Source organism: Diorhabda carinulata, chromosome X (assembly GCF_026250575.1).
Source record: "Diorhabda carinulata isolate Delta chromosome X, icDioCari1.1, whole genome shotgun sequence".
Lineage (NCBI taxonomy): Eukaryota > Metazoa > Arthropoda > Insecta > Coleoptera > Chrysomelidae > Diorhabda > Diorhabda carinulata.
The window spans coordinates 37728912-37748407 of NC_079472.1; the positions used below are offsets into that span (position 1 = coordinate 37728912).

Below are 19496 nucleotides of genomic sequence, written 5' to 3' on the forward strand. Positions count from 1 at the left end.
TTTAATGAAAGGACCTTTTGGAATCGCGTTCCCGTTTGGAGAAAGAAGGTTTTGATCTCGTTGAGATAGAGGTTTAGGTAGCGGGCTTCAAGTTCTGTTTCTTGTATGCTTTTATTGTCTATTTCATTGCTTCACTTTCTATAAATTCTTTCATAGGTGGCAAATCTAAGTGTTATAGTTAAAAGAATATTTCCATTCATATGAGCTACTTACATTGTTGAGTATAATAATGTTATCGGCGTTTTTCAAATAATGAACTTGATGTGTTACCAAAATTCTAGTTTTGTTAGCTAAAAATCCGTTGATACAGTCTTCATAAAGGACCTTAGAAACATGTATATCGACAGCTGACAAAGGATCGTCTAACAAATATATATCCTTTTCTCTGTATACCGCTCTGGCTAAATTTATTCTAGCTTTTTGACCACCACTTAAAGAGGCACCCTTATCTCCAACAATGGTGAAATCACGTTGTGGAAATTGTTCCAAATCTTTTTCTAATGCACAAACTCTTATAACTTCTTTGTAACGTTTTTTGTTGTAGTCTGCTCCAAAGAGGATATTCTGCCGTATGGTTGCAGCGAATATCCAAGGTTCTTGTGATGCGTATGAATATTCGCCATTTGCGCTTATGCTTCCATTTTCAATATCCAATTCACCTGAAAATTAAAAAGTTTAGCGTGATCAATGTTCGGGAATAATTAGTCGTAATTATTTATTCCACAAATTTTCACATAATTTCAATAAATAACAACCTTGTGTATATTTTACTAAATCAATTTTATTAGTTTGTCTGTATATTTAGTTGGTATTTTTTAATAAAATTTAGTAGGTTTTTGAACAAAGACTTCCTTCTTTCCTGCTTCTCGCAAAGTTACAATTATGTGATTATTTCGCAATTTTTGTCTTGCTGTTATTAATGTTTTAATGTGGAGGATAATTTTTCGTCCGGAAAGCGAAGCTTCTAATAGCGAATATCCTTTGCTTAAGATAGAATAGGACTTCGATCTAGATTAGTAGTAGATCACTTCTAGGTCTGAGGCCTATTGTGTTACCTTTATTTTTCCAATATTTGGAAACTTAGTTAACTAGCTTATATTTTCAAGAATTTCCAACCCCGAATAAAAATTTTTCCTTTTTGTATTTCTAATTCTACTATTTTGTCGAGGGAATCTATTGTAGAGTCGCCCAATATTTGACGTAGTTTGTCCATCAAGGCAGAGCAGATGCTAAATTGTCTCTCCTTCTCCATTATACTTTTTGCAATAGCTATCCGTTGTCACTCCTAATGTCTGGAGTCTTGTGGCAACAGTATAATGTCCTGTGATAACTCTAATGCTCTTCTGGATTGACTGTTTTACAAATTATATTCATTGATCCTTGACTCAATTTCTGTTGATATAGCGCAATCACTTCTGTTTGACCATATATCCAGATTATGGCTTCTGATTTCATCGGTGGTAGCACTGTTATTTCCTTCTACCGTGCCACCAAACCTTCCACTTCCACATAGAGTCTAGGTATCCAACATAGGATCACTTCAGTCTCACGAGCCCAGGAGATTGCCACGCGATAGCTCATTACCCCTTTGGATTTGATCGGTTTTGATACAATTGTTTTTAAGGCTGTGTAGATTTTTTGTGTTTATTTTTAATCCACTACTTTCCCCTCTCAGTTTAACAGCTTTATCGATTGCTTAGATTTCCGCTCAAAGTATATTACATTCAGTTTCTAGTTGAATTACTTTCAAATCACAACAGCTCCTGTTTCATATCTTTTTACCGAGCTTTAGATTCCATTATCCTTTAAAATGGATTTTTCATTCCATTCTTCTCTTCTAGGAATGTTTATTCTTATTCTTGCTTTGAAGTCTGTTTTTGTTCAAAACATTATAACGTGTTTTAAAATTTGTTAATCATTTTATTATTTCGAAGAAAGTAAATAATTAAGTTTAAAGTAACCTAACCGAACCTCATAATGACCTGTTTCTAAACTATTTGTATATTCAGTTCACCCAGCTCAACTTCACATCAAAATGTCGGTTTTAAGAAAAATAAAGTAAATTTCGCAGCAAATATTAGTATTTTTCAGTACTCTCCAAACTGTCACGATCCCTCACGTCTTGAGATCTGCTTGCATCGATCTGCAGAACACTATTTTTTGATCTTGTGTCTACTTCTTCAAGTAATAAATGAAATAATTTACCTAAGAATGTTTGCAGAAGGGAGCTTTTTCCACATCCTACAGGTCCAATAATACCAATCAGTTGGCCTCTCTTCACTTCCATATTGATAGTTTCCAGTACACAGTCGGATAATGAGGAATTCCATTTGGCACTTAGTTTATCCACACTGAGAATTATTTCAGATTTTTCATCAATACTCTTAGCAATGTTATTCAGCTGATCATACTTAAATTCATCATTGACCAAAAATTGTTGTAAGCGACTTATTGAAGTGAACAGCTCAGCAATCTCTGTAATTCCTCTAATAAAGATTCCACTCAATGTATTTGAAAGTAAATTAAAATATGACATAAGAACGAATACCTAAAAGAAAGATTATTATTATTCATATTAGTTCAAAATTAGTGTATATAATCACAAACAAATTCAGGGGGAGGGGGAATAAATACAAATGTCTAGTTAAAATCAAACTATGGAATTGTATGGTACAAACAACAGCTAATTTTTTGAACATAACATCATCTAAATGTTGACCGTCTTAACGACGTCACTCCTCTAACCGCGAACAGAAATTATTGTGTACTTCCTTCAGTTATGCTGATGTACTGGCTGTAATTTCATCAGGGGTATTCTCCTTAACTTGATTATGGATTATTACGAAGTGTCTTCACAAAAAATGTCAAGGGGCGTCAAATCTGGACTATGAGGAGGATCTGCCTAGAAATATCTGTTTCAAAACCAACATGGAATTATTTGCCATGTGACTGGTAGTTCTGTCTTGTTGAAATCAAGTCCTATAATTCTTAGTTTGAAGTTCTGGAATCAAGAAACCCTCCAACTTATTATTAAATATGAGCTTTTGTCTGAAGTCACATTCTTACAAATATTGGGTTAAATGCAGCTTATATGGATGCAGATGAAGATCAAAGTTTGAAATTCGTTGCAACTTTTGTTGCAATAATAATAAGAAAAATCTCTTGTGAGTATACAATCGTGGATTTCTCGTACAGACTGCATTGTCTTCGGTCCTAGATGAAATATTTTGCTTGTGTTTCAAACGTTTTGGCAGTCTCTTCAAAAAGTTTTACCCGTAGTTAAATTTAATTAGTACTCGGAGCTACTAATTCGTAATATTAAGAACGTAATAAACGCCTCATAACAATAAACGTTTATTTTTAAGTTAGTCAGGTTTCTGTCACAAATCTGCTGAATGTGCAGAGACATGTACTAATAAGTGGGCAACCAGTTGGTGACTTTAGTCACTTTTGAGTTGAGCTTCTCTTCAGTTGCTCCAAGTGTATTAGGAGTAATCAACGAAGTTATTTCGATAAAAGTTTCGTGAATTTTGAGTGTTTGATGTTACCCATTGCGGCTCCCTTATTTTTTCTTTAGATACCGATCTTATGCTATTATTATCAGATAATAGTATAGAAAAAAGTTTCTTCTTAGTCCAATATCCACTTACTAATCACGTTCAGTTTATAATCCTGCATCTCACTGAAGAGAAGATCAGTATTTCGCACATAAACATAACGCAATTTTGACCTAAAAGTACACGTGTGTGCAATGATGAATTGGATTTTTTGTGTTGTTCATCGCCTTTTATAACAGGTGATGTAGTAAATTTATATCTATTTATATATAAAATCTGGAAAATTCAAGAATGTATTTGCTTCTCAGAGATCAACAGAGGCTATGGAGATGGAGCTCTTATTGGGATTATCACTGTATCAATTAAGAATAACCATTTGCCATCAAAGGAGATATTTGATACTAGTTCAAACTAGTTCAGACCATTCGATGCAACAAAATTTTGAAGTAGAGTTTGTCACTTGAGACTAAAGAAGCTACAGGTTGCTCTATCTCAAAAAAGAAAAACTTGTACACTACGCGGGGAATACACGGTTCGTTCGAATGCTAGATCATGGTTTTGCTGGATCCGGGAAAAGTAAAAGTACATTGAGGAGCATGAGCCATGCAATGTCCGGTCGGGTGAATTCCTAGACCAGGTGCAAAGTTGTCTGAGTGGACTCCCGGGCATTCTTTACTCGCTCGGACCGGTCTTTTCTCGGAAGTGGACCATTGTATCTCTTCAAGTCTCATACAGTGTTTTTCAAAATTTGTAGTATTTGGTGTCATTTGAGTAGCATTATCCGCGTATCTGTGAACTTAATCATGACGTTTACAGAAATATATGTAAATTTATTAGTTAGTCTTGTACCTACAAGAAAGACCTGAACCTGAGAACATGACATTTATAACAACAAAAACAAAACGAAGAGTAGTTGAAGAATTGTATACAAAATAGTTTCCTATGCTGGTATCTTGTCCTGGAATGTGTACACTCATCTCTCTAGAAGTTAGTCACACATGTCTTGATGATTCCATATTTGCAAAAAGATTGACGAACTATTGATGTAAAATTAGAACTTAGCACAATCCGGGCGTCTGTTCAACATTGAAACCTCTCCCGGTTTCGGGATAATCTCGGATCGTCTGTCCGTGCCTTGTGATCATCATTATGTTTGCGTGGCAAACATAAATGTATCACAAATGTCTTGGCTCATAGTTTGTCATCAAACTTTTTTAATGATTCTTTGTGTGAAGTTTTTCGAAAGTATTTTGTTCTAGTTCATAATAAGTAAACAATTATCTTTAATTAGAGTGAAAAATATGTATTCAGTGAAAAAAACTTTGAAACAGATGATTATGTAATAAACATATGACTGATGAGAATGTATATATTAAGAAACGCATATTAAATTCAATAAAAAAACTTATAAATCTACTTATTTGACAGCCTAGTCATAGTGGTAAATCTTAGCAATAACCATTGTAAAATGAGATTAGTGCTCTAGAGTTGACAGCAAGTTCGATATCGAGTATCTATATCAACAGCGTGGTAACACTGTGGGAGAGAGTATCGAATGGAGTTGTGGAAAATCAACTCATAGTTTGACATCATGACTTCTGTCCATAATGCGCTGTGAACCAAGAAGACTAAGGAAACATTTTTAACACGTGTCGTGTTAATACGTGTCAACACGATTATCATAATGAGACACATCAGATAGGCCTGGGCACATAACTCCGGAGCTTATAATATAATGGAGTACCTACAAGAAGAGATGGATTGGTTGGATGAAGAAGAGGAAATGGTTGCGGTTACTACAGCATTGTTTGTGCTACAGTATGAATCCAGGGAATACTGACTTCATCCAATAAACCAACGTAGGTACGAATGTGGTGAATATCATGTTCTATGGCCCGAAATTAGCAATGATTATGACAGGTGTAAAATGTATATTAGGATGACCAAGACGGAATTTGACATAGCTTACAAAAAGTAAATTAAAGAATATTAATTAATTAATATTAATACGCGGGATGTTTGCTTCGCTAATGACCCAATTATAATAAAAATGAGCAAAGATAACATTATGAAGAGCGTGTTCATATTTTCAAAACTAATGATCATATGGACATGAGGTTACTTTTATATTGAAAAATAATTAATAGAGTTGCATTTACAGGTGCTAAATATCCCCTTATATCCTATACTTAAATTCGATTCACATCTTAAATAGCATATCTTGAGAGACAGGTTCGATGAGTGCTCAATACTTCAGTTTAACTAGGGAAGGAATATAAACATTATTTTTCACAAAGTTCGGCGACCTTGAAGGGATGTGATGAAGCGCAAAATCGTTAGGTTCAGTACGGCCATTCCTCTTTGAGGAGTCCTACAATTTTAAAACTTCTGACATACAAAGTTATATATAACGGTATATAGTCTCCATTATGATTAACACATTTTTCCTATATATGTCCTAGTACTTCTGTATCTGGGTATGTTATCCTGATGCAACCTTCACGCAACTTCCAGTGATAAGTTTTTTTTTTTCATGTTATTTTTGAACTATTAATGTACGAAACTTGTGCTTTCGGATATCCCACAAAACTGTTAACATAACCTCCACCGTAGAATGTTGCTTTTTAATGGTTTAATGTGATCTACTTTTTTTAACGCAATCATCTCGTGTTGCTTAACACGATCCGTTTGGATACTGAGATATAACTCTCTCTAGTTAGGCTTTTATTGTAGGTACGATGAAAAAGGTTCGGTCTGTCAGTTTATATAATGAGTCTATACATAATAGGTTACAATGTGACGTGATGTAAAGAATCGTTTTGATTGTTAAATGAGCCAGGGGCAGAGAAAAATGATCAGTTCTCGTATATAGTAAATTAGTGAAACTATCCAATCTTACCTTCGCAGCAGTTATTCTTTCTCCAGTCAATGTAATTGTTATAAGTGTAGCAAAAAGTGCGAGACGAGTTGTAACCATTCCCAATGTCATAAAAAGAGCACGAATATAAGCGTTTTTTCGTATGATTTTAATTTCAGCTTTTCTTGCTAACGCAATAACTTTTTGGAATGGTATTTCCCATGCGTACATTTTTATCACTTGTATACCAAGAATAATTTCGTCCATTAGTCTGATTCTTTCGTCAGTCTTTAAAGCTGTCATCTTTCTATATTTTGATGCAAGTCTTCCAGAGTAAGCTGCAGATATACAAATCTTTCAACGTTTCGAAACATCATCAATCATCATCATCAGTATGTTGATTACAATAATAAATTCGCAACATAATATTTGGACCATTCAAATATGAAACATCTATTTTCAATGACATGTTTTATTTGTATAATATTTTAATAGAAGAATCGGATTTTAATACTTATATTTACTAAATATTACCTTGTAAAGGAGCCATAACTATAACAACTAGAATTCCTGCAATTCCTGGGAGTCCAGATCTTTGAAATAGTAAATACATTACTATTATACCCGAAGTAGGACCAATCCACATTTGATGAATCATCATTGACGCAAAATCAAATCTGGCTACATCATTTGATAGAAGATTAACAACCTTTCCTGCCGGAGTATCCCCTAACGCTGTTCTGCTTAATCTAGTAGCCTAAATGATATATGAAGTAGATGAATTTGGAACAAAGTTAAAATTTGTGAAATTTTTCAAAAATATTCATTTCAATTATGAATTTGAGTTTGCCTGAAGCTTATTTGAAGATATTTTTAGGAGATAAATCTAATTTGTTAATATACAAATGAAAAAAATAGGTTTAAACGTATTTAATTAATAAATATGGAAAAAAGCTTCATTATTTCAAGGAATATATTTTCCTATATATAAATACAAAGAATACTCGATCTCTGGAATCCATCAAATTTTTATTTAATTCAAACTCTGTGAAAGAGAATAATCACAAAAATCGATGGATACTGATTAGTGCTCATCGATGGCGAGATAAATACTTTAGTATTCACTCTATATAAAATTTAAAACTTTGCAATTTGTTACAAACTTCACCTGAATGGCGACCACGCCATTTGACCTTGCATTTGGAAATACTTAACACAGGTACATATTTCTCCGTACAGACTACCTCAATAAAATGATAATCCGTCCACACCTGACTGACCAATACCTGATATTGCAAATAACATACAATAAAATCAATCCTACCCGACATACCTGACTTGGGAAACCCAATACCGGCTATCTGCTCATTGTTCCAGGAGAAATTAATTATGCATCGAGACAGATTTCGAACGCCGAGGTCTCAGCGAGGCTGCGCCGTTTTCCAGAGACGTAGCTCGCGCGACGTAATCTTACATTGTATATAGTTTGGTTAAGGTTTCATAATAAGTCACTAATACAAGCGCCCATAAGTAAAATATCCGTTCCGAGTTGATTTCTGCACATTTTGGAAATTCACAATATATTAGTTTTAATTTGAGTTAATTTCAAACTACAAACCAACCCTGTTAAAATATAAAAAAATAAAACGGAGCAGTAATCTCTATTTATTCCATAAGAAAGTCCTCACAGTGCTATTTATGGCATACTAACTATTTTACGAACCATCAAGTTTTACTTTTTCACTGCGACGCCCTTCTTTAGTCGGGTAAGGGAAGCTTTCCCGGTTTTGCCCATTTTAGTAGGTCTAGACAAATGCTCTGTGCTTGCGGACCATCCCTAAAGTCGGGCGCAAGGTTTTCAACATACGACTGTTGCAACTAACTAAAATAGTCTCATAATCACATTCTAATGGATTTCAGAAATTATTGATAAAGTAATACTAACAGTGAAAAAATTAATGGTTGATCAAGTGAACTTCTCCGTGTATGATTTCCCTCAATTATGAGAAATTGCTCTGGATTATTCCTAGTAGTATGTTCAAATATCAAAAGAATCTTGATGTTACTTTTCTTCAAGGGTCAATTGGTTATTAGAAATCGACCTCAATTTACTAATTTCAATAATGAATGGATTTTTTCTTTTTTCACAGAAGTTTACCTTCTGTGAAACTTCACTTTCAATAGTCCTGAATTTTAACTTCTTTACTAGAATAATCCCAATACTATTCTATTGAGAAGAATTTGTGGTTTCCTGATATTAGTAGACCTCATTATCCTTGAATCGTTTAATGTATATCTTAGTTTGTAAGATCGATAATCAATTATTTATTACAATAATAACTGCATTATTGCGCTAGGGCAATAAATTAATGTGATTAGCATATTGCATGGAGGCATATTTTTCAAAAATCCTCTAATTATCAATTGAAAAAACAACAAAGGGGAAGAGATGCTTCATTAGAAGCTAAATATAGTGGTATGACTAAGAAAACTTTAATAGTTAATTGCTCTCAGATCTACAGTCTTTAAAGGCGACAATGACGAGAGGAGTGTACCATTCCAACAGAAGGTGAAGGACTGTTATGCGATTCGAGCTGATGAAAATAGTTACTTCTCTGGATACTTGGATACAGGGGCAATGAAAGTGTTGGCGACCTATCTAAGCTAGTCATCTGCAGTCCCATTTGATTCCTCGCGAATTAAGTGAGCCATAAGCCCTAGAAAAAGGAGAATACAAAGAGGTACAAATTCAGATGTGCCAAAACCATCATAGGGGCTAATAACCCCTCATACTAGGTTGTACAAATACTACAGCTAAGTTAGGGAGAAACAATGACCCTAAAAAGGCTAATCCTAGATCATTAGAAAGCTGATTATCACAGATACAACAAAGACAAGACCGCAGGTTCTGTATGATAGATGAGAAGACTACGATCATCTTCTATTACTGTCAAGCGCTGATTGGTGACAATTCCCAAATTTTGAAGTCTCCATGGGCTATGTCCAGAACACCAACGGGACTGCAAAGAGATTACCTTTGCCATTAGGACCAATAAATGTAATACTAGGTGTAAAGACTAAAAGAGATACACTAATAAAAGATCGTAATAAACTCTATGAAGGACTTGTTGAAAACTTTTGATTTTCAACTCATATTTATTACATGTATATTTCAAGATCTAATAAATTTCCATCTTAATATAAAGACTCTAGAGAAACGTTTGTACGGAACATTCCAAGTACAACTTGAACTTAAAGAAATAATAATGGATCAAGCGATGATAGTTATCTGTTACCATATTTATCTAATGAATACTTACTTTTCTGTACACTAAAGCACATACGGCTGATCTTACTCTCATTCCACAATGACCAGCATTTATGAGAAATTGATTCATGATTAAAGATATACCCAGTGTGAATGAAACTAATCCTATAGCGTACATATATGCTTCAAACTTTGTTTTCGTGATTTTCTCAGGACTGTAATAATCCAATATGCCTCCCAACATAGTAGGCTGGAATGTTCTAAGTCCTAAATCGCTTATACCTATTAAGATTCCCAGAAGGGCGTATTCGACCCAAAAGGTTTTAACTATAGCTTTTAGTAAACTCGGTTTCTTTTTTGGGTTCTTTTTAACCATTTGCATTTGTTCATTCCAATGTCTATCGAGAGAAAAAATAATGTAAGTAAAGTACTAAACTAAAATCGAAAAAAAAAAAAAAAATTTGACAATGTGGACACATCGACAATAAAATTCTATCGATGGCTAATAATTAATAAATATTTGACTAGCGCTTGGAATTAGCGCACTGTTTAGGATTCTAGGATCTAAGCTATTGTAGAGAAGTGTTGTTGTTTAATCACAGATTTGATGAAAAGTCTCAATTGCTTCATTAGTATGGAAAGTATGGATGCCAACCTAATAGCTTGGAAATGTATCTAGAGGTCTAGGCATTATAAAAACATATTCAAAACTGAATATATTGTTTATGCTCCATCTGCAGTTATTAAAAAAATATCATAATCAAGGTGATAACACAAGTCAAATACCAAACAAAAGATGGTAATAAAGCGTTGATTACGAATTTACCTTTATTTTTCATCCAGTTTTTTCATAAAGTAACGTAATTTGCTAATATTTCGATTTCTGTTTACAAAAAGAATTTTAAATAGCAAAATACACCCCTACAATATTCCGAATTACAGGTTTTGTAATTTGATTGCGATTTAGATCATCTACATTACCTACACTGCGTCTCAAACTGAAATATGATAAATTTTCATATATGTGTGGAAATTTCAGGAAAAAACTATTATCAAGATGAAAAAAAAATTTCTTGGAAATCTTATATCATAAATTAATATCCCCTATTCAATCTTTATAACATTGTTTCCGACTATTAACCTTCTTAAATATATTCTAATGAGCGTTGTAATATTCATGGTTCCAAGCGCCTACTCAACTGGAAAAATTTAAGTTTAAAATAAATTACAAAGCCCTTGAGGGTTGCTGCCAAGAAATAAAAAATGACCAATTCCATCATCTAATTTTTAATTTATTTTGTGGGTAATGTTCCAGATTTTATTATATAAACTAATCATTCGTTTTTAGATTTCTCTTTTAATGGGTAGTATGAAAACCAAAATAATAAAATGTAGCAAAAAAGTAGTTATGGCATGAATATTCATTAATGCCTAATAAAAATTGATATTCATAGTGGGAAGTGGAAATGATGATATTATTTACATCTTTTAAATGAGCTTTTAATGGTCAAAACGACTTGCAAGCTTCAGATATTGATCATTTCGGTTACGTTTGATACTACAATTTACACGAAATAGATGGAAAACATCTATTTTATTGTGATGATTTTACTTGAAGAAAATAAACAATAATTAATTCTTGTTATACTAAAGTATAGAATAGTCAGTAGATATAGAGTTTCATATAACAGGTGCGAAGTTCTTCCTGAATACGGTGTCTAGTTTTTCAGCCGTTATTAAGGAATATACCACAAACATCTTGATAACACGGAGGTGTTCAGTTTTTGCAGCTAGTCAATGCAATATGAAGTAAAGGATTGTTTTGCTCCGTTCTAGAACTACTTCAACTAAAAATTGGGAAAATATCATTTTCACTTTTTAATACTCCACCATCGATGCTTTAACATGCAACTCTGCAAACCACTGATTCACAGCAAATGCAAGTTATCTTTATGTTTTTGAAACTGCCAGTAACCGCTGGGCGCCAAATCTAGAGAATGTGTTGGATACACAATCAATTTGATGCCTTTTTGAGTTATAGCGGCTAGTACAAAGAGGGACATGTGACTAGGTGTGTTATTCTGACGCAGGTATCTATGAGTCGTCCATTGTTACTAACCTTGCAATAAAATTTCTTTGACTATGTTTAGACACAATTTCCTTTCTAGTTTGCTTGTTTGCATCTGCATTCATGGTACTCATCCTATAGACACCATGTACCACAATTCTATAACAATGTAATGTGTGGTAACTTTTTAAGTACTCCATCTCCTTGTTAGTCAGTATACCTTTCTTTACCATATTTGAATTCATTCTTTCCACTGTCATATCATACTACATTGTTCTGGAATACGTTCAACTCAACTCTTTTAAATGCGAGTATTTAAGCACAACGCAGGGTCAATTTTGATATTGATATGTAACTCTTTCGAATTTGGACTTTTACCTTAGACACGTTCCAAAAGTATCAGACTCACATACATAATAAAGTAAAGTTTGTTGTGATTTTTAATTAGATTGAGGATATATGGTCAACCATGGATTATTCAGTGATATCTGCACTCCCCTTTTCAGCAGCTGGCAGCTTCTGGATTGCGACAACAGTTGTTGTTTCGATGTGAGAGGGTGTGTATCTTAGTAACGTGCAGTAAAAGATCTGCGTTGGTTATAATAATCAACCATTGTCACCCCACCACACTGAGTATAATTTAGTTCTTAACAAGGTAATTATTTGCCATTTTGTTATTCTTCTTCCATCATTTACATTTCTCAATTACTTCTCCATTTTTATTATTGCTTAGATAAAAATGTACAGCTACGAAAATTAGAAGAAAAGGATTTAAGCTTTGTGAGATGAGTTACAAATTGATGAAAAACCTATTGGCTCCAATGATGTTGGAGCTACGGCTGAAGAACGTGATCCATCAGGTAAGATAGAAAACAAGAAGGCAGTTGTGACACTGGAAGTGACGAAACTCCATAATAATATTTAGGAAAGGTTAAAATAACTAAGTTGGAGAAATATTGTTCAACTCTTTCTGTAAGAATAAGAGCTGAAAATATAATTAGAATACATCTATCTGGTGTTAAAGTCATTGCGAGACACTCTGGAACTTCTGAAATACATAGCAAAGTCAGTAGGCAGTGGATTAAATTGATGAGCAATTGCCTGCAACGCCAGGGTAATTTGTCAAATTAATTCAGATCATATGTATCAAAAAAGGCGTTCGTTTGTACATGTTCTTCGAATGTCTTTAGTACAAGGCAATCTACCAACTCGACGAGATAATATAATAATAAGTGTTGAGTTCAGAACGGGAGTCAAGAACTCCCTTGGTGAATCTTAAGAAAATGGAAATAATGTACGAAAAAGAAACAAACTAATTGGGTGATACACATTAAAAGCTAATGCCTAGTTTGCTTCGAAAATAAGCAGTCATAACTTTTTTAATAAGTATAGAGTGTTTCCAAATTTTTATCTGATTATATTTTTGATGCATCTATTTTTAGTGAAATGTCTTTTTGTGCTCTAGAGATAATAGTTCTAAAATTATTTTTCGTTGTTTTGTTATTTCTGTTTATTGAAAAATGAATAATAATTTTTTTCTGCCTAGAACTGTATTTTTACTTGAGGGATCATTCTAACCCCAGCACATACCCGTACATGAAGTTGCAAAAATTCACCACACACGCTCCGGTTTAATGTTAGTATCTTATTGAGAAACTCAGATAATTCTAAATCTATTTAGCAGTAAACTTACTTTTCCAATCTGTCTCCAAGGTAATCACTTTTATCACCTGACAATGTATTATAAACATCGTCAACATCTAATTCCCTTTTCCACCCTGCCCTAAACGTTGGAACTGCATACCTGAAAATGAGGAAATGTTAATATGAGAATCGATTTTGTCGTATTAAAAGTAGTTTCTCACCAAAAAAATAACACCGAAAATATATTCGCTTTTTCCCTTGGGTTTGGATTATATTTAACTTCCGTGGAGTCCATAGTAGTTGAAATGAAAAATAGTTGATGGTGAGTAGAAACTTTATCAATAATTATAATTTGAAAAGTAGAATAATGATACTAATACATATTTTGGAACAGCTGTATTGGTATGCGGTCTGTAATCAAATGAGGAAGTATTAATTTAATATGTCCATTCAAATTCTGTGATTTATATAAATATAATCATAAATATTAGTATTTCCAATACACCAAAATCTATTAGAACATAAAGAGGTTGAATAATGTTTATATTTATTTTCCTTTTGTATCTATCTCTTTTAAAACATTTATTCAGATTTAGTATATATTTGATGGAAATCGAACATATTCAATATCAGATATTTTAGTTATAAGATGAACAGAGATAATGTGGGACCGGATATTGGAACAAAAATTCGTGGCGAGCAATGTTAATATATAGAACATCAGAAAAAAATATAAATAAATACAAGACGTCTATTATTCCACTTATCACGTTTGAAATGGAGACTTAAGACGAAACAAATGGTGGAACAATATAATGTAAAGGTATTATAGAAATAGAGGATGAATTGGGCAGCGAAAAAATTATAAATTCATAATTATTCTGATAGGTTCCATGGTGAGAAGAAAACATCGAAAAAATATCATGGAAATATCAAAATGGATCCTTATATAACCCGAACAAAGCGGAACACTCAGATAAATATAGAAATATAGAAAAGAAATATTTCTATCTACGTCAATTTGAATATTGAATTTTGAAACCTATGAATTTAAAAATTTTTACAAGAATTAATACAATTAAAAGCCACCGAAAATCTTAATTATTTCCCAGACGATGATTACATAAGTATTCGAAAGCTCGGAAAATATATTAAAGTTAATTTACTTTAGAGTTTCATTGCCACGTTCCCAATAAGAAATCGCTCATAATAATCTTTTTTCCCTCTACTTTTTTCTCCATTTAGCATATATGTGTATATGACTTTTCCGTTTTCTTCTGTCCTTCTATTCCAAGCTTCTAATATGCAATTAATATATTGAAAGCGGTCTTTTTGATTTTCTTTTTCATCCCGTGGTTCCAATCATTTTATTCTTTTGTTGTTAACCTAGCTTCTTCGTTATTACGACGTGTCCAGCTCTTTCATTAAAGTTATCCCAATTTTTGTTTGGTTTTACATGAATTTATTCATTTTTATATCTATTATATGTATTGATCTTCCTATTCTACGTTTTTTTTTAAATTTTTGTGGATCATGCTTTTCTCATATGTACATGTTTATCGAGTATTGAGACAACTTGATCAAATTTGTATAAATTGTTTCGTAGAATGTTTTGCTTTTGGTTATGGTAAATAAAAAAATGAAAAAAATAAAGATTTTTGTGACACAGGACTGAATTATTGTTTTGAAAAATCCTAAGTATTTATTAAACTCAAATTTTATTATCAGCACCAAAAATACATATTTTTTAGACCATTTCACATGTCTGCTATATTCTGAGTCCGGTCAAATTAAAGACCAACAGTAGTCAGCAAGCATTGCTGGTTCCCATTTTCATTGATAGCGCTTTTAAATTGCGACGATATCTTGATGAAAGTGTCCTCCGTGCTCGTCACTTGAAGCGCCCACATTTTCCGGAAAAACTGCTAGGTGGGAATGTAAAAAGTTTATTTTCAAGGAAATATTACATCACAATGCATAATATGCGTTAAGCATTTATTGGATGAGATCAGAATACCTAGAGTAGTATTGAAGTTACCAAAATGTTTTCAGTAACTTTGATAAACGCCAACAAAGCTTTTCTATCTTTTTCATTTGAGGTGATAATGAATGCCGGATCTTTCATTAATTTTTTGCCGCCGGGTCCAACAAATATACCTTCTTTTTAAATTTGAAACCAGTTCCATCTTTATCAATGGTTTCTACAGAATTTTTTTGTTTACTCCTAATTTGGTAAGCAAAGGTGGTAATAGGATCTTTTCGAGATTAAATAAGGGTTCATTTTCCACATCTTTCTTCAGACTTAACTTTAAGAAATCAATGAGAATCAATCAATATATGAACTGTGACGTTTACGATATAAAGTAACTTCAACGCCTTGAAATTGACATTTTAGCTATTTTTGTGAGCAAATCCAAATATTTTATGGGATCATTAAGCTCTAATTTGTTAATCAAATGCGGTGCTTGAGGACTGATAGGAGCTGTGAATTGTGTTTACATTTTTTTTCAGAACTGCTTGAACTTATTTTTCTCGAAAAGCCTTTCAGATTAGCAAATGAAAAATAAAAGTCGCTTATGTGATTGGTGGATTCAAGTTATATCACTGGTTTACCAGAAGTCATTGTTGAATATTGTCCATAAAACCAAACGATAAAATTTCTGTGATACAGCAGATGTGTGGCATCCATCATTTATCCTAGTTGCGAATATACAGGTTGACATATGCACGGTAGCACTTCTGAAATAAAGGTGTAATAGCCTATTTTTAGCTTTTAGATATGTATTCACCGCAAATATAACAAAATAATTCGGGAAAATTAATTTACACGATATTTTACAAGTTGCAGCTTTTAACTAACTTCCAAAGGTTATTTGGCGAAAATAATTGATAACTCTGAGCTACATACATAATAGGTATAACAGAAAAGTAACAATTTGGTAAAAAAATATTGAACGGATTTTAGATGTGAATGACAACAACTGATATTTTGCTGTAACTTTTGAGGCGCTGCAAAAAAATGCACAACAGATTTAGTTCGAGTAAGTTTAAGTGTTACCTTTTGTTATTTATGTACCACTTTTTATATTTTGAATAATTTATATCAAATGTGGGAGCTTGTCTTTTTTAAGAATTGCAATTGTATCTTTTCATAACATATAATATTGTGCTCAAATCCTTGAAACAAATAAATTGTGTTGTTATCTATGTCATTGTGAAATATAGATATCTGTATACCGTGTATATTTACAGGAAGCTGAAGATATTTTTATAAATATACTTAGTACAATAAAACTGTGTTTACTTGCAAGTGATAGCGTTCCTTTGTAATGAAATAATGTTTCGAAACATTTGATACATTATGGAAAATGAATAAGAATTATTCTCTTCACATTGAAAAAAAAAATCAATTTTACATATACTAAATAATTTTATTCAACTCTTAGAGGCGACAAAATTGTTATATTAAAGATGAAACGTTGCTGAGATATGATCTACGCGTAAAAATGTTCAATAAAACCCGCTGTTATAGGTTGATAGAATGATAATTATTCACGTAGGTGTCAGAAATGGATTTTATAGACCTTTATAATAAGTAGTGAAAAATCAGGAAAATATTTTATGTAAAAATTAATTGAAAACAATAGGGTACTCTAGTAGAATTTATCTATTCTTACTTGGAGGACTATAAAAAGTATCAAAGATTTCCGACGGTAAAACTAATATACAAGGGCGAGTTTAAAAGAAGTGTTTATTATACCCATTTGTTTGACAACAGTAGTGGATTCTACTAGTTTTCGTTTTCTCAGTACCTCTGTGTCGCCAAAGAACACATGTTCCTGAAAGCATTTATATTAAAAATATCAAAGAAGACTTTACACTTTATTACAAATATTTATTTGTAATAAATATATAATAGGGGTAATGATTTGAGTAAAAAATAGTTTTGAATAATTTATACAGGGTGAGTCGGGAGGAGCGCACCAAACTCTAGGAGTGTATTATACACGTGAAAATAATGTAAAAAAACTCTACGTTCTTATCCGATTTTTATTTGTTTTCAAGTTATAGCATATCAACAAATAAACAAATTATCACTCAAGAACATTGACTCCTAACATTTTCTGCTTCGTCTACGAAGAGCATTTGTTGTTCTCCCAATTGATTCATTTTTTTCTTCTTTAATATGGGCTGCAGTATTCTCAATTCGTCTAATTAGTGCATCCCGTGTGTCCACTTCATTTCTCATCCAGCCCCATAAACAAAAATCTAGTGGTGTGAGGTCTCGAGATCTTGCAGGCCAATTAATGGGACCTCCACGACCAATTCAACGCCCTGAAAAAACGTTCGTCCAAATGTTGCTTGACCTGACGAGCGACATGTGTAGGAGCTCCATCGTGCTGATAGTACATCTGCGATCTAATATATACAGGAACATCCTCTAGTAAGCCTTGTAATTCATTTTGAAAAAAATTTAGGTAGTTGTCTCCTATGAGACGATTCTCCAAAATGAGAGGGCCAATTAAATAACTGTCAAACATACCACACCACAAGTTTACAGAAAACCGATGTTGAAAATTGCTGTCGACTGTTGTGTGGGGATTTTTGTCCGACCATACATGATAGTTACGAGTATTATTAATGCCATCACGGGTGAATGTAGCTTCATCGGTAAAGATACAACAATACAACACGATGATTATTATATATCCACCGACAAAACTCCATACGGTTAGCGTAATCCTCTGGTTGTAGGAGAAGCTTACCAGTCTCGCACAATTTGTTAAAAACTCTAATAAATACGTTTTTATCATGATATCTTTAATGTGTAAAACGTTGACGATATTCTTCAGTAGTAGCTGTAGCATTTTCATTACAGAAACCATAAACAAACACCATATTTGCATATTCTAAATTTGAATTAGTATCTGGCATTTTGCAACACTAGCAATCACATAATTCGAAATTAAACGTTCTGTTACTGTTCACTGTACACTGACAGTTCATCAAAACGTCAGAATTATCATATACCTTTGAGCCTCGAACATGGCATACTTTGATAATGTTAAAATTCAGATATAGTGGAAAGCTAGATGAACATTTTTAATTACTCCATAACTTGAAAACAAATGAAAATCGGATAAGGACATATGAGTTTTTTTACATTATTTTCACGGGTATAATACACTCCTAGAGTTTGATCGCTCCTCCTGACTCACCCTGTATAAAACTTTTATAATATTATTTTTCAATTAAATCATCAATATTTATAGAGAAAAAAATTACTGAAAAATCAAAAATGTTGTAGGTGGTTTGAACATTTCAATAATAGGCACCAAGAAAATACGATAGTTATTCTCTCGGTTATTCCAAAATAATCGTTATTATTAAACTTTGATAAATTTAAAAGATGGTATATAAATCGTGTTTTGTACGAGGATGTAAAAATACCACAACTAAAACACCTGAAAAGTTTTTTACGTTACAAAGAAATTAGAATTTACAAGAAAAATAGTTTGAAAGTGTTGGTCGTTATGACAATCCTGAGAGTTATAATTATTTTTGTTCCCAGGATCACTTTAACTTAAGTAAGATTCAAATTGAACTCATTTTAATATTAAGTTTTTTATGAGTTTATTTTTAACGTGACTATGTAATAAAGTGAGAACTCAAACTATAAAAGGTTTATTCACTTTACTTCTATAGTTCTATATATAGAAAAATGTTTTATTTATACGTAACTAATAAATAAAAACTGTATTTTAACAGCACACGCTATGTTGCCGGCAACGATAACTTTCTGATCATCAAGCAGAAAACAGCCCAATGTTTTTATTAAACCTATAACAACTGAAAACAAATGAGAATCGTTATCTTATGTAGTTAAAAATTTGAAATTTTTGCGATTTTTAATTGAATGTTTAGATATTATTATGTATTATTTTAATATGTTTTTTTGGATCTTACTTTAGTTTGCGATTGTCGTATTCAAACTTAGTGTTATGTTAGTATTATTATTGAATAGTTAATTATATTGACAGTGATGGCGATGGCGACTAATTGAGGCAGACGATACAGCAGCAAATAGTTAAAAAGGTGTTG

At 32.5% G+C, this 19496-nt stretch overlaps 1 protein-coding gene across 5 annotated transcripts in view; it reads right to left on the minus strand.

Annotated features, from left to right (window-relative positions):
• LOC130901025 (ATP-binding cassette sub-family C member 4-like) overlaps positions 1–19496 on the minus strand; it is a 41703-nt gene that overhangs the window by 12578 nt on the left and 9629 nt on the right. For all 5 annotated transcript variants that reach the window (XM_057812078.1, XM_057812080.1, XM_057812079.1 and 2 more), the window contains 7 exons: positions 13616–13805; positions 13444–13554; positions 9735–10080; positions 6949–7171; positions 6457–6752; positions 2206–2548; positions 214–659 (listed from right to left, as the gene is read on the minus strand). In XM_057812078.1, coding sequence (XP_057668061.1) covers positions 214–659; positions 2206–2548; positions 6457–6752; positions 6949–7171; positions 9735–10080; positions 13444–13554; positions 13616–13689 — 1839 coding nt within the window. In that variant the 5' untranslated portion in view covers positions 13690–13805. The remainder of the gene's footprint in view (positions 1–213; positions 660–2205; positions 2549–6456; positions 6753–6948; positions 7172–9734; positions 10081–13443; positions 13555–13615; positions 13806–19496) is intronic.